The sequence below is a fragment of the Mustela nivalis genome (assembly GCF_964662115.1).
Source record: "Mustela nivalis genome assembly, chromosome: 8".
Lineage (NCBI taxonomy): Eukaryota > Metazoa > Chordata > Mammalia > Carnivora > Mustelidae > Mustela > Mustela nivalis.
In genome coordinates this window covers 102,556,342-102,578,260 of record NC_139027.1, presented here as the reverse complement: position 1 = coordinate 102,578,260, position 21,919 = coordinate 102,556,342, and the positions used below count along the sequence as shown (strand labels likewise).

General features: G+C 41.8%; 1 protein-coding gene across 2 annotated transcripts in view; it reads right to left on the bottom strand.

Annotated features, from left to right (window-relative positions):
• Positions 1–21,919, bottom strand: part of SNX5 (sorting nexin 5) — a 28,710-nt gene that overhangs the window by 6,451 nt on the left and 340 nt on the right. Inside the window, exons 2-10 of one of the 2 annotated variants that reach the window (XM_082743183.1) lie at positions 21,833–21,915; positions 9,878–9,982; positions 7,882–7,992; positions 6,023–6,144; positions 4,572–4,695; positions 2,884–2,979; positions 1,264–1,369; positions 1,103–1,178; positions 86–125 (exon numbers count right to left, since the gene is read on the bottom strand). In XM_082743183.1, coding sequence (XP_082599309.1) covers positions 86–125; positions 1,103–1,178; positions 1,264–1,369; positions 2,884–2,979; positions 4,572–4,695; positions 6,023–6,144; positions 7,882–7,992; positions 9,878–9,982; positions 21,833–21,883 — 831 coding nt within the window. In that variant the 5' untranslated portion in view covers positions 21,884–21,915. The remainder of the gene's footprint in view (positions 1–85; positions 126–1,102; positions 1,179–1,263; positions 1,370–2,883; positions 2,980–4,571; positions 4,696–6,022; positions 6,145–7,881; positions 7,993–9,877; positions 9,983–21,832; positions 21,916–21,919) is intronic. The other variant, XM_082743184.1, reaches the window with a different exon arrangement.

Sequence of the window (21,919 nt, the reverse complement as noted above, 5' to 3'; positions counted from 1 at the left end):
AAAAAAAGTAAAGGTCACCATCATCTAAGCAGAAATCTACAGATGATTAAATATGTATTATGAAGACCAACATAGAAATCCTTACCCTAAGTTTTTCAAATAGCTCAGCAACCTTCAATAGGTACCTGAAAAAATATACATGATTTTGGCTTACGATCTTAAATCATGTATGAAATACGACCTTATCAGTTAAGACATGAATGAGTAAATGCAGGAATCTGAGCCACTGGTGCTTTAGAATTAATTTATCAAAGCAGTACTTTTATCACCAACTGGCTCAATCTAGCAGAGAAGATGGGTTACAGAACTAAACACATATACAGTGCCACACTTGTGGCTATCAACCTCTCAGTGCCCCTAGGCCACCCTGCCATGCAGAAACGGTATTCCAAGATAGTCTTTCATCAATGTCAAAGCTGAGTTAACCAAGGGCAGGTTCTAATGAGCTGCCACCATGGGTATCCCAAAGACAGAAATACGTTATTTAAATAAATAAATAAAAATTTTAAAAAGCCATGGTTTCATGTGACAGTAGCCTGACTTCCACCTTCAAATCAGAAATACCACCACCTGCTATACCAAGCAAGCCCTAGGTGTTAAGTAGAATGCAGCCTCACACCAGAAAGGCCCAGGATGAAGAAACTGAAAAATTCATATAAAAAAGCTCAAAACCAGACTGGGGTCACTGTATTCGCCTTAAGTCCACCTTAACCAAAACCAATCTCTTAAGTCCAGGGCCCTTATAAGTCTTAAGTCCGTCCAGGTGAAACACCATTTGCCAGAGAATATAGAAGCCAAACTTCATTCAGACACAAATCCAGAATTAAATCAATATAAAAAGGAGACAGTTTGACAAAAAATAAAATCTTTGACAAGAGCTACCACATTTGGTATAGAAGTGCCCGCTGAGTACCCTACAAATATCTTAAATGTGTCTATGTTCACAGGGTGTGTCAAGATTTGAGTCCTAGAGACCACACTATCCTCTATCTTGATGAGCTGGTACTCAAAAGCAGAAGTGAAACCATACAGTCATTCTTCATTATACCACTCACGAGTTGTCAACTGGGAGTAGGTAAAATGCTTTTCCAACAAAACTTACTTTTTGATGACCGTGGGCTCTTCTAAAGCCAAGCTATGCAGGCAGGCTGCAGTGTGGATATAGTCATCTGCAACATCTGCAAAAACAAGGACAGCCCTTTTTATATGATCAGAGCTAGTACATCAGCAAAGCTAAGCGTCTAGTGGGTAAATGGTATTTACTTTTATGAGATCGGGTCATTTTGTCAGCTTTTGCACACGAATCCTTGATCCTATTATAATAGTTAATGAGGAAATTCTTCTCTTGCTCAAAGAAGTCATCTACCTCCTAAAGGGGAAAAAAGAAATTTAAGAAGCAAAACTCTGAATAATATGAATGTATTTTTCATAAGAAACATTAAGGAAATAAGCTCAAGCGTAAGAACTTTAATCTCTATGGACCAGAAAAACCCAAACTAACAAGACAGCATTTCATACCCAAGATTAGCAAAACTCAAGTGCTAGCAGGAAATGTCAACAGAAAAAAACATTTTCAATAGCCATTCAACAACACCCAGGAAAAATGTGGTATCCTTTCTAACATCCAACAATCCTGCAAGAAGTGGTTCTGCCTGGCAGGTTGCAACCTAGCAGTAGATACCTACATATTTGTATGGGCGGGGGAAGCGAGGGGGTGTATATTGGGTGGGCACCTATCAGGGATGCCAAACATTCCATGTTATATGGGGACAGGACAGCCCTATTCACCTTAAAATGCACCAAGGAGAATTTCCTAGAGCTTCCAAATTCCTAACAATGCCCTCTACTCAGCACCTATACCCTGGGCTTGTTGCTCATGCCCTCAACAGGTGGCAATGTTAGACACAAGCTGGTAACTCAGTTAAAAAGTAGAAGGGGCTGAGAAGAGCTGAATATCAATTTAGTCTTTTAAGACAGCTTTGTCCAACAGAAATATGTGAATGACATACACTATTTAAAAATTTTCTAGTAGCCACATTATAAAACAAAAAAACAGGTGAAACTACTTTTAATATTTTACAGTCTTGGGCGCCTGGGTGGCTCAGGTCATGATCCCGGACTTCCAGGATCGAGTCCCGCATTGGGCTCCCAGCTCCTTGGGGAGTCTGCTTCTCCCTCTGACCTTCTCCTCTCTCATGCTCTTTCTCACTCATTCTCCCTCAAATAAATAAATAAAATCTTAAAAAAAAAAAAAAAAAATTTACAGTCTTTTACAGTCTTTTACAGTCTTTTCTTCACATCACACAAATAAAATTAAAAATTTGGTGAGGCTGGGACTACCGAAGTGGACAGTGTAGTTCTGCAGAATGTCATGAAATACTATAATCTTGTTGCCTATTTTCTTTTTAAAAAATAGTAACTGGGGTTCCTGGGTGGCTCAGTGGGTTAAGCCTCTGTCTTCGGCTCAGGTCATGGTCCCAGGGTCCTGGGATCAAGTCCCACATCGGGCTCCCTGCTCAGCAGGGAGCCTGTTTCTCTGTCTCTCTCTGACTGCCTCTCTGCCTACTTGTGATCTCTGTCTGTCAAATAAATAAAATCTTTAAGAAAAAAAAAATAATAATAATAATAGTAATTGGGCAACTGCTCTCCATACAGAAAAGGAAAAAATGAATTAAATGAGACTGTTCTTATCCTCTCACTTAAGAGAACACGGTATTTTAGAAATATAAGTGAAAATTCAGTAAGTAGATAAAAATACCCAAGATTTTTAAATTACTTACATTTCTGTGAAGTTAATACATTTGTTTCACAAATATCTCTTGTGAAGAAATAAAAAGTCAGCTATTCACAAGAGTTTTCTGCAACAGCTAAAAAAGCCCTTACCTTAACTCCAGAAAAAAGGACCTCATCAGCACTTTTCACCACACTTTTGAAAAAGCCACCAAACACCTCTTTGGTATTTTTCCGCCGAACACTTAGCTGGGGGTAAAAAAAATAAAGAAAAAAAAAAAAAAAGAAAAAGAAGAAAATTATGTAATAGTTTATGGTATACATGTTTTTCTAAGTGCTTTTGGCTTTAAATATCTTCCAAGTGATACTGTCCTAGTACAGGAACACACATAAAATATCTTTCATTCCATCTTAGCCACCAGGTCTAAATAGGAATAAATAGCAAAATTTAAACACTGGTCATAGTTCTAAAAAATGTATAACCCAAGATATTCTGGAAAAATACATGGCACTAAGTCTCAATGGCTTTTATTTTATGTTGTATTTATTTATTTATTAAGAAGGTTTTACACCCAACATGGGGTCTGAACTCATGCACCCAAGATCAAGAGTTGCATGCTCTTCCAAAGGACCCAGCCAGGCATGAGATAGTGGCCTTTAGAAATCTTTCCTTGAATTATTGTAATGTCCTATGCTGCTGACTGAACTTTACTGGTTTGAAGATGCTGAAGAAATTTTAAGTAAGGGCCTACCTCACACATATCAAGAAGTAATTAAAAAAAAAAATTAAAGGAGGGAGAAAACAAAAAAGGTCAACGGGAGCTCCTGGATGGCAGAGATGGTGAAGTGTCTGCCTTCAGCTCAGGTCATCATCTCCAGGTCCTGGGATGGAGCCCCAAGTCCAACTCCCAGCTCAGCAGGGAGTCTGCTTCTCCCCCTCCTTCTCCCCCAGCTTGTGTGTACACACACCCACTCTCAAATAAAAATCTTTCAAAAAGGGGGGAGGGGTGCAAAACATATAATTCCTTCCAACAAACAGGTAACCAAAAGCAAACGTGAACTGAAAATTCCTCTCAATCCCCAAATTGGGGAGCCTGTGTGGCTCAGTAAGTCGGGTGTCTGACTTCCCACATCAGGCTCCTTGCACAGTAAGCAGTCTGTGGGAAGTCTGTGGGAGCAGTCTCTGCCCCCCAGCCGCTTATTCTCTCTCAAATAAAACCTTTCAAAACAAATAACAATCCCAAAATTAACAGAGGGCAAAAACCAGTCCTTCATTAAAAAGGGGTAAAAGTAATCTTCAAGCAGCATTTTATAAAAGTATCTTGAAATGGGGAGGTGGAGAGAGTATCTAAAAAAGGATTTCACTGTGCCATTAAAAAACTCAGTACTTTATTAAACAAAAAAAAAGTCAATTTTCCAGAAAATTTATCAGGACATCAAGTATATTTCTATTAATTTTTATTTTTTTAAAGCAATCTCTATACCCACTGTGGGGCTCAAACTCATCACCCCAAGGATCAAGAGGTGCATGCTCTTCTGATAGGCAGCATGGTGCCCCTCAAACATTAAAAAAAAAAAAAAAAATCAAGTGGGGGTGCTGGGTGGCTCAGTCACTTAAGCATCCACATCCAGCTCTTGATTTCAGCTCAGGTCATGATCTCAGGGCTACGGAACAAGCTCCACATCGGGGTTCTGTGCTGGGTATAAAGCCTATTCTGGATTCTCTCACTCTCCCTCTTCTTCCTTTCCTAAGGGGGTAGGGGAGAGAAGAGAGAATAGAAAAAAAAAAATTGTCATGTGCATTTTCACTGGATCATGGAAATGGAACAAAAATGCCTTACATCCTGATCATATTCCAGGAACACATGGAAGTTGCGATCCTTACTGAGAACAGGGTGAGAAGAGAGCCGCTGTAGAAAAACCTCATGGGAGGATACAGTCTTCTTAAAGACCGCGAGATACTCACTGGAAGAGAAACACACAAGGCATTAGGCTGGGACCACTTGACTAAATAACCAGTATTGGTCCCAGTTATCACCACTGTTCTGCTCATACCACTTAAGGAAAACACTCAAACTAGACCAAAACATTCTGGTACAACCTTTTATGTAGTTAATAATTAGGCATTTGCCATTTGGGAACCTGTGGGTAAATAAAAAAGGAAGGAGAAAGTAATACTACAACAGGAGCTGAGAGAGCAAGCCTACAAAGCCCCAATCTACATGCAATGACTGCTAGTATTTAGCAGCCACCGAACACTGGCTTTGGTCAAACAATCAAAATGCCTTAGTCCTGCAGCCACATAGAGAGCACTCAAGTCTAATAAGGCTTGGAATTATCACACGTTATAAAGTTATCTCAACCTGGGCATTACAGATCACTCTAAACGTCTTAGTGGTAGGACTTTAGTCTATTGTGCTCAGTACCTTATCCTCAGAACAGGCCATGACAGGTACTCCAGCATGTGTGGAAGGACTTAGTACCTGGAGCCATGTGATCACCAGCCCCAGAGAATATGGACACTGGGCAGAGCATGGAGGACAACTGCTGAAATGGGAGCCACACTGATAGTGTGAGCGGGGAGAGAGGGTCAAGAGAAAGAAGTGCAAGGATAATTTCATGATTAACTTTAATATAAATCCCCAACTGTGATACATTTTTGTTTGAAATACTTATAATCAAGTTAAAAGATGCTTTCTGTGAACTAGGACTTCTTTCAAACCATCCATGTGATTGTTATTCAGAGTGCTTCTTGTAATCACATCATTGCAATCTAGTTTCAGCTATACCCTAGTCACCGAACTTCAGGAAATGAAACTTAGTTCATTATCAGCAGCCTGAGGAGTTCTTTATCTATACAGACAAAGGCTTTCTTCTTCACCTTGCCAGACCAGCATTCCATAACAAGCAGTCCACCTGGGGGAAAACAATCACTCTATCCAGTGTCCATAGGGAATCAACTGCAAAATGCAGTTCTACAAGACCACGCATTAGAGAATTAATTAACTCCATACTTAAAGAGAACTGCCAGCTTCTTCTGATTTCTATATACATCATCACTTTGGTCCTTTTCAAAAGAACAGAGTCCTGGGGGTGCCTGGGTGGCTCAGTGGGTTAAGCCTCTGCCTTCAGCTCAGGTCATGATCCCAGAGTCCTGGGATCAAGCCCCACATCAGGTTCTCTGCTCAGCAGGGAGACTGCTTCCCCCCCTCTGCCTACTTGTGATCTCTGTCAAATAAATAAATAAAATACAAAATAAAAGAACAGAGTCCTATCAAAAAACCCCACTTACGCTTCCAGCTCTTGCTTCATCTTAGCAAATTCTTCTTTGGTCATAGACCCTTCACCCTCTCCCAATTTCTGCATTTTTTCTCGAGGGCCATCAAAGTCAGGCTTCGTAGGAGCAGGTGGAATCTGTAGGAAAAGCAGGTTAACTCAAGAGCAGTCTTATCCCGGCAGTGGCAGTGATATTCTACTCAGTGCCTATGCACAAGGAGGCAGCCAGCCCAGTGGGGCTAACAGGTCAGCCTGTTCTTCTCTTAACCTTATTATTCCTCTTGGCCATATAAAAGAAGTCTCCTCCCCACAACTGGACACTCAGACTGTCATTTTTTCAGGTTACCCAGTACGGATGATTTATAGGGGATAATAGTGTTTAGCATGCTTCAATGTCCGTTTAAAGTGTATATATTACAACCAGTGCTAAAATGAAGTCAATGAAGCACCATCAAGATTAGACTCTAGGGGCGCCTGGGTGGCTCAGTGGGTTAAAGCCTCTGCCTTTGGTTCAGTTCATGATCCCAGGGTCCTGGGATTGAGCCCCACATCTGGGAGCCTGCATCCTCCCCCCACCCCAACCACCTGCCTCTCCGCCTACTTGGGATCTCTGTCAAATAAATAAATAAAATCTTAAAAAAAAAAATCTTTAAAAATAAAATTAGGCTCTAACAATAAAGGCAATTTTTTAATTCCAGAGGGTAATAAAAAGATTCCAATTTTAGGTGGACAGAATATTCTCAGACACAAGCTTCAATACTACTTTTATTAGCACAAAGACAACTGCTTCTCCTACTTCTTGAATGGACCACAACACTTTTGAGAAATCTACTATACACCATCATCACATCACTACTGAGGTTTACCTAGAAATCAATTCTACTTGATGCCCAAAAGTACTAGAGAAAATACCAAACCCAAAAGGTAGAGAAGATTCAAGCCATGAACTAATTAGCCTATTATACAGGTCTCAATGATGAAGTTCTAGAACCTAGGTGAGGTTCGGTGGACTGAGGTCCAGAGCCGATGACCGAGAAAGAATTCTTGGGACATCTTTGGTGCAAAATGGTGGTTTATTAAAGCACGGGGACAGGACCCGTGGGCAGGAAAAGCTGCTGCCCCGGGTTGTGAGGGTCGGCATGTTATATACCTTGCGGTTGGGGGAAGGTGAGGGGAAGGGAAGGGAGGTTTCAACAGAGTTTTCACATATTAAGGAGGGCCTACAAGGTGCGGGGGGGGGGGGGGGGGGGAGGCATCGCCCTTGTGGCTTGATCAATGTTGTCTTTAGGTCAGGCATTAACATCAAGATAATTGGGAGATTCTTGGTGGGGTATTATGATCCTGCTATCATTTACATTCCCTTCTACCTCAGCCTCCTCCAGTTTATGGTGGGAGGGAGACATTAGGGCTTCAGGAACTGAGAGTTATTTGCCTCTGGAAATTTGTGCTATTGATAAGGTAACCTCCCTGTTTAGGTCTCTAGGACATCTGCAGAGCAAGGGAGATTCCTGTTCTGCAGGACTGCGATCCCTGCAAGTTAACTATCGTTTTATGGCAGTCATGGGTGCCTGAGGAATGCTACACATATCTCCTCTCCGGATGAAGAGGGGGTGCAAGGCGCCAGCTTTTGCTTTGTCCTCAGCCAACCTCCTGCTCCCTCATCATTAAGACTGTGTGCTTCACCTCATAGCTATAACACAACTCTTCTGTAGTTTAGCCACTACCAATAGCACGTGCTCTACTTGATAGATGAAATCAGACAGTTTTCACAACCCATTATAAAAAAATGGGTAAAAGTCTCTTTAAACAAAACAAATACGAGAAGGTAGAAGAAACTGGCTTCAGAAATTATCTGCTTTTCCAAAATGCACTTACGATAAGCCCAGCATAGTCTGCAGTTTCAATAAGAGTGTCATGTAGCCACACAAAGTCTTCATGTTGCCTTGTAACAGAGAACTCTGGATTCTGAAACGTGGACAGCGTGGTCTGTGAAAAACAGTAAGAAATTAACTGGTAACCACCACTTTTTGATAGAGTGTTTCGGGTTTCCTGGGCTCGTGCTATGGGAAAATTCTGCATGACAAAACATCTCAGTGAGACCCAGTCAAGAACAAAAGCAGAAACACTGAGAACAAAAGCAGCAACATGTGATCTCCTTACTATAATAAAAGTCAACCCTGAAGGGGCGCCTGGGGGGTTCAGTGGGTTAAAGACTGTGTCTTCAGCTCAGGTCATGATCCCAGGGTCCTGGGATCACCCCATCTCTCTGCTCAGCGGGGAGCCTACATCCCCCCCCTGCCCACCCCCACCTGCCTCTCTGCCTACTTGTGATCTGTCAAATAAATCTTAAAAAAAAAAAAAAAAAAGTCACCCCTAAAGATTCAACATGTTCTTTAAGGAATTCTTTTCACAAAACTACCTCTCAGGTCAAGTCAGGCAGATATAATCATATAGTTGTCACACTGCCTCCTGAGTGAGGTATGCTAATCAAGCCACCAAGGTATTAAGAGAAATCCACACGGGGAAGGACCATACGCATAGCATGTCTCTATGCTAGAGATGTGCTATAACCCAAAAGCTCTGTATATCATCTTCAGTCTTGAATTCATAGTGCCCAATGATGGCACTGCTTTGCACTATACAGCTATTTTGCCCCAATTTAAGTTTAGAAATTAATCAATTTCAATAATATTTGAGTCACTGGTTTTCTCAACAGCTCTTCAAAATGTTAATAAAAGTTTTGTCGCATGGTAGCAAAGGGGGGAGTGCAGTTTGCCCAAGTCAAATTGTGCCTTAGCTATTTATTTTACTTAAACCTGTGGCAGTTTCCTCACCTGTGATAATACAATACCATAAGGTTATTATAAAGAGAAAATTAAATACATGTCAACTCTTTACAACAATGCCTGGCATAAGACAAGCATTCAGTGCATTTTAACAAGTATGGAAGGAGAAAGCACACTGAAAATGTTCCTGAAAGGATGGATTCTGAAACATTTATTTACTCTCCACATTTTTTAGACTGGCATATTGCCTTTGTCAAATTAAAAATCTGTATATAAGGCGCTTGGATAGCTCAGATGGACTCTTGATTTTCAGCTCAGATCATGTTCTCAGGGTTGGAGATAGAGCCCTGCATTGGGCTTCAGGCTCCATGGGGAGTCTGCTACAAATTATCTTTCCCTCTCTCTCAGCCCACCCCCCACCACCCCCGCATTGTGCTCTCTTTCTTTAAAATAAAATCTTTTTTAAAAACTGGATGAGGAGGGGCACTTGGGTGGCTCAGTGGCTTAAGCCGCTGCCTTCCGCTCAGGTCATGATCTCAGGGTCCTGGAATCAAGTCCTGCATCAGGCTCTCTGCTTTGCAGGGGGCCTATTCCCTGCCCCCTGCCTGCCTCTATGCTTACTTGTAATCTCTGTCAAATAAATAAAGAAAATCTTTTTTAAAATAAATAAATAAAAAGTGGATGAGGAAAAAAGTGTTCTGAATCATAGTAAACAGAAGAGGCAAAGACCAGTAACTTATTAAATACCAGAAAAAGCAAGCACTTCTCCCTCATGCAAAGAAAAACAAAGGGGGAAGATCTAAGCTGTGCAGATAGTGGCCCCACACATCACTGCCTGGTCTGCTTCCTCATGAAGCAGAGTACAAGCCACCCAACATCAGCAATACCCACAGCACTGGGGCTCCCCAACAGTGGAAAATGCTGAAGCGAGAACACTTATCTGATGCTCACTACAAGCAAGATGAGGTATGTTCTCCCTCAGCAGTAGTGTTACACGGCAAACCAACAATCCTTTCAGTTCAGGACATCTCTTCTTGCCCACTGTGAATCACAAAGCTACAACACAGCATTACTTTGTCACTTACCTTGGTGTGCACGGTAAATTTGACCTTCTCTCTCTCACTGAGTGCATCAGGTATGTCAATCTGAAGTGAGGGATCAACATTCAGGTCCACAGATACAGATCTCAGCTGAAAGACAGTTTTTGGCTATTAGTCTCAACTTCACTGTAGTGTTAAAAGTATCCCTCCAAAAATGCAAGCTAGGAATTAAAAAGTATTCTATACAAGATCATTTATAACAATAGCTCTTACATTTATTTGAAATTGTAGGGAAACCTGCTCTTTAAATGAATGGGTAGGTCGAAAATATTCCTGTATTTCTGAATAAAGGAACAAGATGATTTTATACCTATGTGAAAAAATACACTTACCAAATACTTCAACTATAGTGACTTGGAACTAGACAGAATAAATGCCCCAACTACAAAGAACATTCAAGAGGCATTACCAGATAGTACACAGAACTGAACTAACTTAGAAACAAAACAAAACAAAACAAAACAAAAAAACCCCACAACCACACAAAACGGCCATGTGGTATGGGATTCCTAAGTATAAAAGAAAAATTAGCTCAAGAGAACCAATTAATAGTCAGAGATTGTTTCAAAATGATGAAAAATCTAGACACAAGATGTAGATTACAAAAACAAAGGCCTCAATTAGGAAAATCCCCCCCCTTTAAAGATTTTATTTATTTAGTTGACAGAGATCATTAAGTAGGTACAGAGGCAGGCAGGCAGAGGGAAGCAGGCTTCCTGCTGAGCAGAAAGCCAATGCAGGGCTCAATCTGATCCTTACTGATCTGATCCTTACCGGAGCTGAAGGCAGAGGCTTTAACCCACTGAGCCACCAGGCCCCCAAAATACCACATTTTTGACACATGAGAACAAGTGTGAACACTGCCCCGGAAGCAAAGTAACGGATTTTGTTATCTAGAAATTCAGAGGAAAGAAATACCCAATTTCTTTTCCCAGTTTAAGAAGAATTTTGGAAGAACTAGACTGTTGGGGGAATGTGGTTAAAATAGCTTTCCCACTAAATCTAAAACATGATAAATGTCCTAATTCTGAAAGCAGACAAGCTGAGGGTCAATCTGAAGATGTGATACAAACACAGCATGACATTGTATGCAGAATAAGCAGCTCAGGGACGCCTGGGTGGCTCAGTGGGTTAAGCCGCTGCCTTCAGCTCAGGTCATGATCTCAGGGTCCTGGGATTGCATCTGGCTCCTTGCTCAGCGGGGAGCCTGCTTCTCTCTGCCTCTGCCTGCCCCTCTGCCTGCTTGTGATCTTGTCTCTGTCTCTCTCTCTGGGTCAAATAAATAAATAAAACCTTTAAAAAAAAAAAAGAGTAAGCAACTCATCCCCCTCTCACCCAACTAGGAAACTAGTGCCAAAGCATCACACTCTAGATTACTGAATCCGGGGAATGCCAAGTGAAGACTGGCATTAAGAGGATAGCAGAGCAGGGAATACGAAGTTACTTCCCTCTGAATTTCCCTTTGGAATTTTTCCCTTCAAAATTTGAAGTTTAACACCAAGTGAAGTTTAACTTCAGAAACTAGGAAATCTGGTTCAATCAGTTCTATAAAGATTAAATATATTCACATACCAAAAATGATTATTTCTCTCTCCTCTCTATCTTAGAAGAGATCATCAGTACCCTCTTTTCCTTGTGAGCACTGCAAACTAAAAAATTTTAAGCTGCAAAAACCAGTCAGCCCTTGAACAATGGCTCTCCTCTAAGAAAAAGAAGCTTCAAATAATAAAGAATAAATAGTTCCTACTCAAATACTTCAGTATTAATAAGAACACAGTATACTTAATAGTCCCTGACATCTCAACCTCAGTATTTCTCCCAAATGGATTCTTAATCACACCTATAAAATATTTGCTTGTTTGGCTTAATTTTCACATGTCCATTTATGAGATCTCTGCAAACAAGAGATAAGGCTTCAAGGTCAGGAATACTTCCTTTTATCACAACTGTGACTCGAGCTGACATAGTTCTGATAAAAGCTTCCTTCCTTCTGTTCATTTGTCACTGGACAAATACAGTGTTGGAAAAGACCTCGAAATACACACAAAATCTGATTGCAGAGAATACTGGCCATCCCACCTATCGTATATTTCTGGTAGTCCAGGAAATAAATAAAGTAGGCCAGGTGTAAAAAAGGGGCAAGAGATACTGCTGGAAAGACAGGGTAGCCCATAGGACAGGTCTAATGTACATTCAAGCAGCTGCTCTTTCCTAAGATTCCAGCTCCCAAGAAGTCACAAATCCTGGTTCCTAGTCAGCTCTCAATTTCTGAACACCAAAGATTCCATTTTAGCCCACTGCAAGTGAAGCAAACTCCATGAGCCTACCAACTCCACATGGACTACATTTTGAATTAAGATTGAAGGACCCAAAGGAAACTTAATCTAGTAAATGGGGTTCATTTAAGCACCTCAGTCAAAGCTACAATCGACTTTCCCAACTGCTTTTTGTTCCACGCAACACATTATTCTGGTTTCCTCTCTTCCCATAGGTTCAACCATGCAGAGGTAAAACCCCAGACTACTTACTATATTACTACCTTCTTCTTGTCAGCACAGAAGTATCGGGTTTTGTGGGGGGTTTTTTACAACAAGGGCACAAAGAAATCACAAAAACCACTGGAGGCTTCAAAAGACTTTCCATCATAGGATACCAAGCATCCAAGGTTCTCCAACATATAATCATTTTTGCTGGGACACATCACCTTAGAATTCAAACAAAAATCTGACCACCTGACATGATAGTCTTATCCTCCAAAAAAAACACCCCCAGATAACACAGTAAGTCTGCATTTGAGGCTTAAAGAATTGTCTGAAAAAGAAGATACTAACAAAATTGCACACATTCAGGCCATCATCAACTCAGAGTCCTCATTCACAAGCTAAATGAACCTTCTTGTTCTGAAAAAGCTAATACCCCTCCAGATAATGAAGCAGATAGATCATCAAGGAGTAAAAAGTTGTGAAATGTTCAAAGCTTCGAAGTCAGCACTGTATCCTGAGCACAGAAGCACAAGTGTGATTAAAAGGTCAGCATTCCTCCTGCTTAGTCAACAAAAACCCGACTGCCCCATGCCACAATGCTTGCTAAATAAATCACCAGGATGGAGAGTATAAGGATTGGCACCCCTCCATAAACATTCCCCATTCACCCACCTCCATCCCCTTTCCTAAAGGAGTATTCAGAGTACTGCTTAGCACTGCAGGCCAACACTGTCCGTCTTTGACTTGGGCCACAGATGCCAAAATGCCTAGAAGGAGGCAGACTTCAGAACTATCTGACCTTAGGCATATTAATTTTTCTGTTTCCCAGTTCCTTAGGTACCTCCTGAGTATCCAATTTAAAACGTTACCTATTCTCAAACAATGGAAGTTTTAAAACTTTCTTTCGTAGATTTCCATAGAAACCACTGCATCACATACCCAAAGTTTCAGATAGTGTTTCAGACCCAAAGTACTTCCCTACCAGATTAATTCTTACAAAGATTACAATAATCTTTAAAAAGAGAGGAGGGGTAGGAAACAAGCACTGTTCCATTTAAAATGCAAATTTTTAACGGTTTAAAAAAAAAAACTGAATGCTATGGGGCCTGGGTGGCTCAGTTGGTTAGGCATCTTCCTTCAGCTAGAGTCAGCTTGGATCTGGTCCTGGGGTCCTGGGATAGAGCCCCATGCTCAGTAGGGAGACTGCTTCACCCTCTCTCTGCTTCTTCCCTATGCTCGTGCTCTCTCAAATAAAAATCCTTTTCAAAAAATCTGAATGCTTGCTAAAAGAACCTGAAAAAGAGAAAAACTGATACAGAATCCCTGTGCACTTCCTTACCTATTCATCACCTTTATAGCTGGGGTACCTGATACTACTACACAACAATTCTGCAGACCTCTGAGCTGCTAAGGACCAATTCTGATCCAAATCTTACTTATAACTCACCCTGGTACAAGATACCACCATCTGCAAAGCTCCCTTTACAAATGGTTTAATGGCTTACAGTGGCAAAGGGTACCCACCTATGTGACTGAAGAACATAAAAATACTTACATCACAAGTAGTAAACGTTATGGTGACAAAAGACTCCAGTTTACACTAGCAATATACAACCAAAATGACAAGATAACACAGTGAGAAGAAATTATCTCACAGCAATTCTGTTCTGCTAAAATGAGGGCTAGCTGAAGAGCCATTTACACTAACTACTTTGGATGAGGGGGTGGATGAAATGATGGGTATTAAGGAGGGCACTATTATTGAGCACTGGGTATTATACTAAGTGATGAATCACTAGACTCTGTTCCTGAAACCAATGTTACACTGTAGGTTAACTAACTGCAACTTAAATAAAAATTTGAAAATAAAAAACAAAACCAGTTTTGGGACACCTGGGTGGCTCAGTGGGTTAAGCTTCTGCCTTCAGCTCATGTCATGATCTCAGGATCCTGGGATCGAGCCCTGGATCGGGCTCTCTGCTCAGCGGAGAGCCTGTCCCCGCCGCCCCCCCTTGCCTCTCTGCCTACTTGTGCTCTCTCTTTAGAATTAAGATAAAATAAAAAAACCAGTTTGGTACACAGGAGGAAGCTGGATATGCTAGCACATGCAACAACAATGTGTCTTCCCTTCAAACTGTTTCTTTCTCCTAAGGCTTTTGCTTTGTAATCCCACCCACTGCCTAGGAACTAAGACCACTATCAGGGAGGGAGGCAACATGACACATTATCCACTAATGGTGTGTTAACAGCATGGAGCCAAAACAGCGGCCATGAAGCCTGCTCTGTAAACCAGATTTTTGTTCTGATCACAAGAACCAAGAAACAGGCTATTTCAGCTAGAAAGGCATGCACACCTTGCCTAGCCCAATGCTCATTAGTGCGGAAATAAATTTTAAAAAATGCTCAGCTGCAGACTCACTGTACATTTGTAGTTCTGAAAACAAGACTCACATGATCATACTTGTGAAACACACTCTGCTACTATTTCAATTCATAAGAAGTGCTCTAATACCATATCCTCCTCCAAAGCCCTCTTCATGGTTCAAGTAATTGCTTACTCCAAGCGTTTGTTACAGTTTTCCTCCATCCTGAAAAGTAACCAAAACCTATTTGTTATCTGCATTCAATTCCAGCTTTTCATCATAGCACTGGTGCATGAAAAGCAATTCAATCAACTCTAAGCAATATTTGAGCTCTGCTTTTACAGGTATTTGTCACATCTCCTGCCTCCCTCCCCCCACACCAACTGGGTCTCCCCTTCTGCAATTCAGTCCTGCCATTATCATCTTAGTCCTCAAAGATAACAGAACCAAAGGCTTCTGGAAAACTTCAGTCTACAAACACAGGTAATAGTTATGAAGTCATACACTTTTAAAACTAGATAAAGGGCTGCAGCCAAGTGATCAGATTTCTACCACTCATCTTGGTGAGATGGGACCCAGAGGGACCCATCCCTGCTGACACCATACCATTCTAACCGGTAGTCTACCAACACACAAGCTGCCCACGGTAGAACACCGCAGACTGCAGGGCATTTGGAGGCTACATAGCCCCAAGTTCCTAGAACAGGAACTGAGACTTGGAAGAAGGTCAGTGCAGCGCACTCAGCGAATGGATAAACTGAATCATCACTTCACAAAGCTGCAAGCCTATCTATGAACTAGTCAAATTCCAACAATAACCAGAAAGAGGTTAAGTTCAATTACTGGCTTAAATACCTTAATTCAAGAAATCCATCTATGTGCCAGATGCCTAAATTATTTTCAAATGAATTCACAAAACAAATGGGTTAAACTGTATGATCTGTAATGATCTTGCAGCACAGAAGTTCTACTAGGAAGCAATAAACCAACACTACAGAGGAAGTAGTTCCAACAAATCCATTCAGAACTCAAGTCCTCTGCCTCTCCACCAAGGAAAGGCTGCTCTCAGCAGTTTCTTGGTCTACCAAGTCCAGGGCCCTCTGAAACAAACCTGACATTTTACACATTAGTCACCTAGATGAGGGTGTTTAGAAATATTAACCACCATGGGGGCTTAGGTAGCACATATACTGCAAACATTCACTGCCTGATCCTCATAAACTCACTTTATGATCAACCCAAGATGAAAAAGACACAGATTTGAGAATAAAAAGAATTTACCTTACCACCAATGATGTGGTTCAGCAACATGGGCAGAGAACTATCTGAGGTTAAGCTGTGTCATCTATATTTGAGAGACAAATCATAGCATACAAAAAGAGAAGGCTCAGGGTGGTATTTCTTCTGCTTTGAGTCAGAGGTAAGGCACATTTCCCAGATCATTCAGATACAAAGACTGCAACACCAGCTTTTCAAAATTTTATCATTTAACAGCGCCCATTAGCACAATGTTCAAGCTTTGTAGTGCTCTCCATGAAAGGTTAAGTGAAAGCCTTGGAAATTGGTGACATCTGCTTTTGTACTCTTCACAATTTACACTGACCCCAACAAAAGTAGTAAACCATAAACTCTTCAGGCAGAAAATGCACACTGCAGCAACTATCTTGAAAAAATTACCCTTTCTCTCCAGACCATAGTAGTACCTTAAAGTTACACCATATTTGCGAAAAGACAAGCCGGAGGGAATCAAGCCAAGGACCCAATTTCTGAAGCGAAGAAGTTCAGTCATTTCTCTGCTCCTCCAACTACAACTTAACACACTCCCTGCTGTGTATTTATGGTTTGCATTTGGGGTGTGAAACAGCTGATGATTTCTACATTCCTCTTTTAGGGTGAAGATCTCTTTTAAGAGTTAACTCATTGGCCAATTATAAATAGGTGTTAAGAGGTAAAGAAATAGCTTTTTGGAAAGCTAAATCATGCAGAGAAACTTCAATTTATACTTGTGAGAAGTTTGCCAAATTCATGTGAGACAAGATGTCCTGCGGCGGTCTTCCTGCCGTTTCAAAAAGTAAAGGCAGAATTTTACAAAGCTCTGAAATACTTTCCTCAAAAGAACTGGGTTCATTAGAAGTTAGGCTGTTTCCTTAAAATACTATCTAACTTCACTGCATGAGCCTTTCACATTGGTTATTTGAAGAATTCGGAGTACTAACCTACAGAACTACTCTTGCCTGATTTCTTCAAGCATTCAGGCCCTGACAAACAAACCAAGATGTTCAAAAAGCAGGGTATATTGCACCAGTTCTAAACACAGCACACTTCTCAGTGAGCGTACATGGCCCTCAACGCTCTGCGAGTGTGGTGTCAAGAGCCCCCAGCATCCTCAGGTTTCCACAGTGGCACTGAACTCCACCATGGTAAACACAGCTGCCCCGGAAACCTTCAACTGCCCTGAACCTGCTGAAGAAATCCACCTTTTCCCATTTTTTTTTTTTTAAGATTTTACTTGTTTATTTGACAGACATTGATCACAAGGAGGCAGAAAGGCAAGCAGAGAGCCCAATGTGGGGCTCAATCCCAGGACCCTGAGATCATGACCCGAGCCAAAGGCAGAGGCTTTAACCCACTGAGCCACCCAGGCGCCCCTTTTTCCATCTTTTGATAGATTCCTCAATACTGGTGAGAAAGCTATTTCCAAAGTTGGTCAACAATGCTTACGTTTTTATACAGCATTATTATTTTCTTAGAATTTATCAATCCTAGATCTAACAAAATTTGAAATGGACTTACTAAGTATTGGTCTTAACACAACCTGACCCACACATCTCATACCATCTTAGGGAGAAAGTGATTCTAAAGGGACATTTGACAATTCATAATTTTACTCTCACTACTGGAGGGAAGGGAATCATCACCCAATAGAGGCCAGGGATACTGAACCCCTACAATGCACAGTACAGTTTACCACAACAAAAAATTATCAAGCAAAAAATGTGCACAGTATTTAGGCTGAGAAGTCCTGCTTTAAACCAAAGTTCTGGGGCACTTGGTTAAGCATCTGACTTAGGTCATGATCCCAGGGTCCTGGGACTCAGTGCCACATCAGGCTCCTGGCTCAGTGAGGAGTCTGCTTCTCCCTCTCCCCTACTTATGCTCCCTCCCTGTCTCAAAATGAATTAAAAAAAAAAAAAAAAAAACCTCTGTATTAGATGTTTAGGTTTCATCAAAGGAGAATCTCGAGATACAGAAAATTCTCCCTTGACCATTTCTCCTCACAGCCAAAAAAAGGAGAGATTATGACTTCTAAAGTAGTCACAAATAAGGATCCCAAGACACACTGTACAAGTTACTGATCCAGAACTAATGTGTGGGCAGGTCCAATTAAGTCATACTTCTGGCGTGCAGTAAACTAAGAGAAAAATGAAGTCAGGCATTTGGTATAAACTTCAGTCCACAAAAATTAGTAAATTTGGACTTGCTATAGTATTTTTAAAAGTTCAGTATTGTTCCTATAACAAACTGTAGGTCACTCCTCACCCAAGCTGAAGAGAACAGTGTCCCTACAACTTCCACACCAGTTTAAAAAGACACAGGGCAGGATTAAGCATCTGGGATTGAGCCCCACATAGGGCTCTCTGCTCAGAGGGGAGTCTGTTTCTTCCTCTCCCTGCTGCTTCCTCTGCTTGTGTTTTTTTGTCAAATAAAATCTTTATGCACAGGACACCTGGGTAGCAGTCTGTTAAGCATCTGACTCGGTTTCAGCTCAGGTCATGATCTCAGGGTCCTGGGATTGCACCCTGCAGTCAGGCTCCAAGCTCACTTAACAATTCTCTCTCTCCCTCCCGCTCTGCCCCTCCTATTCATGATGTCTCTCAGATAAATAAATAAAACTTTAAATAAAATAAAAACAACTAGCTGCAAACCTGAGTAGCACTATAAACATTAATGACGGGCGGAGGAGACACCACTCAACCAAAATTCACAAAACCAACTACTGAAGGGCCAAGCTGTAATAGCTGTACACAGAGAAGAGTATTACCTCACAGCTTTCCTTATGTGTTAAACTTAACTGGACTCTGGTAGCAATTTATTATTTAAAAAAAGGTCCAGGGGCGCATGGGTGGCTCAGTGGGTTAAAGCCTCTGCCTTTGGCTCAGGTTATGATCCCGGGGTCCTAGGATCGAGCCCCACAGCAATCAGGCTCTCTGCGGAGAGCCTGCTTCCTCCTCTCTCTGCCTACTCGTAATCTCTGTCAAATAAATAAAAGTAAATTCTTAAAAAAAAAAAAAAAGTCCAACAGGCAATCGGGACCCACATTCAACTTACCATAGGTTTGCTAGACTACAGGAATGAGACTCATCAACTTAAAAAGATAGACACTGACTCACTAAGCAGAAACTCACACATACTGCCCACCTATTTTAATGACTTTTTTACAAAGGGAAGGCCCAGAAAGCCTAAAAAAATACAGAATGACCGAAGACCAGGATAACTATTTTTGCAGGAACAAGGTTCTGCATAAAACTCCAATTTTTTTCTCCTACCCACAGAAAACTCCAAGACACTACAAGACACTACAGAACTCTGGAAGAATGGGGTATCTCAGTACTAGTTCATCATGATGATAACGCCTAAAATGCTGTCAACGCTTTAACCTTGTTTCAAGAGCGACTTAGTGGGCGCCTGGGCGGCTCAGTGGGTTTAGCCTCTGCCTTCCGCTCGGGTCATGATCTCAGGGTCCTGGGATCGAGGCCCGCATGGGGCTCTCTGCTCGGCAGGGAGCCTGCCTCCCTCTCTCTCTCTGCCTGTCTCTCTACATACTTGTGATCTGTGTCAATAAATAAATAAAATCTTTAAAAAAAAAAAAAAAAAGAGCGACCTGGTAAAACCTTACTTTTCTAAAAATCAAAATACAATCTTTCCTATCAGTAGAGGATGAGTTAAAAAAAACAAAATTTATCATGTATCTCTTTTCCTCAACTGCTTTCTGGGAAAGGAGACAAATCCTAACACCCCCAACTAACGGATGTAACTAAGCGGAAGGCTACCAGATACAAACCAATACCCCTTTTGGTTTTGCTGAACAAGCTGAAAAGAGTACTTAACTGCACGAGCATTTAAAATCCTCAAGTCAATTATGTTCCCTACTTTACTAGTGATCTAAACCCCATCCTTATCCTCATGTAAATTCCAAAGTGAGAAGTTCACATTTAAGACATTTGCTGTAAAAACGTAAAATACTTCACTTGGCTAACAAAACTGTATTATGGCAAGAAAACAGTTTGCCCAAGATCTGACTTCCTGTTCTCATTTTTCCCAAACTCCCTTTTCCTGAACAGTGAAAAACACTTATACTTGATCTGCAGCACAGGGCTGGCTGTGGATCACAGATTAAGCAAGCAAAATAAGGGAGCCTCCTTTTGAGGCTCAGTTGGTTAAGCATCTGCCTCCAGCTCAAGTCCTGATCCCAGGGTCCAGCTCACTGCTCAGCAGAAGTCCCTTCACCTTTTCCCTCCGCCCCTCTCCACTATGTGTGGCTGTATTTCAAATAAATAAAATCTTAAAAAAAGAAAAAAAAGAAAAGAAGCAAGACGAAGCCAAGAGTTAGAGTGGTATTATTAGGCTTTTTTATTTCCTGATTTCTGTAACTTAATAATAATGCTGTATAATCCTTTTCTGTATCCACTAAAACAGGCAGGAAATTGCCTTTATAACCCCCAGTTCTGTCGGAGCATGAGTGGTGGGAAAATTACTTTAAAATCCAGCTACAATATAAACACAGGGAGGTCAGTTGAAGGAGTTAAGTCCTTTTAAATAGCTGTATAAAGCAGATTCTGGATCAAGAGATGAGGTACCAGATTGGGGGAGGGGGCAAAAAGTACTGTCAACATTCCTATTCAAGCATCTGAACTCCTATAAAGAAAACTACGGCTATAGTATTCTAGAAAGAATCATAATCTCAAGCTCCCACTTCCGGTTAAACAAGAACACTTTGCTTCAACTCTCAGAAATATAAAAAGTACCCCCATCAAGACCCTACCCTCACACACCAAGTTGCATTTCAGTAACTAACGCGGCAATGACACCCCTGCCGGAAGAATCCAGCTAGCTGTGTTTCACCTGGCTACTTCCTAGATGGAAAACAGTCTCTCCCCACGTGCTGCGTCGATCAAAGGTTGCCTCGGACTTCTGAGTAGATGTAAAGCTATTAAAATGCCTTCCAGGTTACTTACACTTGACAATACCTTGTATTCTTAGGGGTTTTTTTCCCCCATTTTCTGTCATAAAAACTTTCATGATTCCGCACGTAATGCGTCTCGTACCCACCTTTATGAATTACGAAATTAGCAAGTGTAAAAGACCAATGAGAGACCTCTCTCAATCTTTAATTGGCCACAGTAACCCGAACTTATTGCATTATCTTTTAGGACTCAAGATTTAAGGGGCATGGGGCTAGCTTACACAAACTCAAGTTTTTAAAAGGAAAACTAAGTTTAACAAGTATTTCAGTACCTACTAAAAATGACGAAATTCCCGCAGTGACGCATCTGGCGTTTATAAAGTTCTAAAGAACACGCTTCAGATTTGATTTGATGGAATTTCCCCAGTAATTGGGCCAAAAAGCTTTCCCAAAGAGGGGGAGGGGAGCGGGGTAGGGGAGAGACTGGCAGTTCGAAGGCAACCGAACCAAAATATGCCATTTACTGCACGTCAAGTGCATTTCACGTTCACCGTCGAATCCGTACAAAGCCAGAAGCTTCCCTAACTTTTTACGTGAGAGTACTTTCTCGTGTCTCCAGAGAGGAGCTCCAAAGACCCGCCACGCGCCTTCCGTACCCGACACCCGGGCGTGTGCTAGCAGGGACCGGTCCCGCGACCCCGGCTCTCGCCTCGGGTCCGCAGCCCTCAAAGAGGAAGGAGCCAAGGGCACCGCGGGGTGCGGCACCGGCCTCCGAGTGGCGGTAGGGGGTGGCCTTCGTGGAGAAAAAGGGCTGCATGAGCAGCCCTCAAGGGGTAAGGGAAGGAATGTAGGGCTCCAGAAGGTCGGCGTGGCCTCCCGTCCTGGAGCATGAGGGCGAGGAGGGCCTCACCTTGCTGCGGTCCTCCTCCTGCTGCTGCAGCAACTCGGGAACCGCGGCCATGGCGACGCGGGCCTCGAGCGGGGGCCGCCTGGCTGT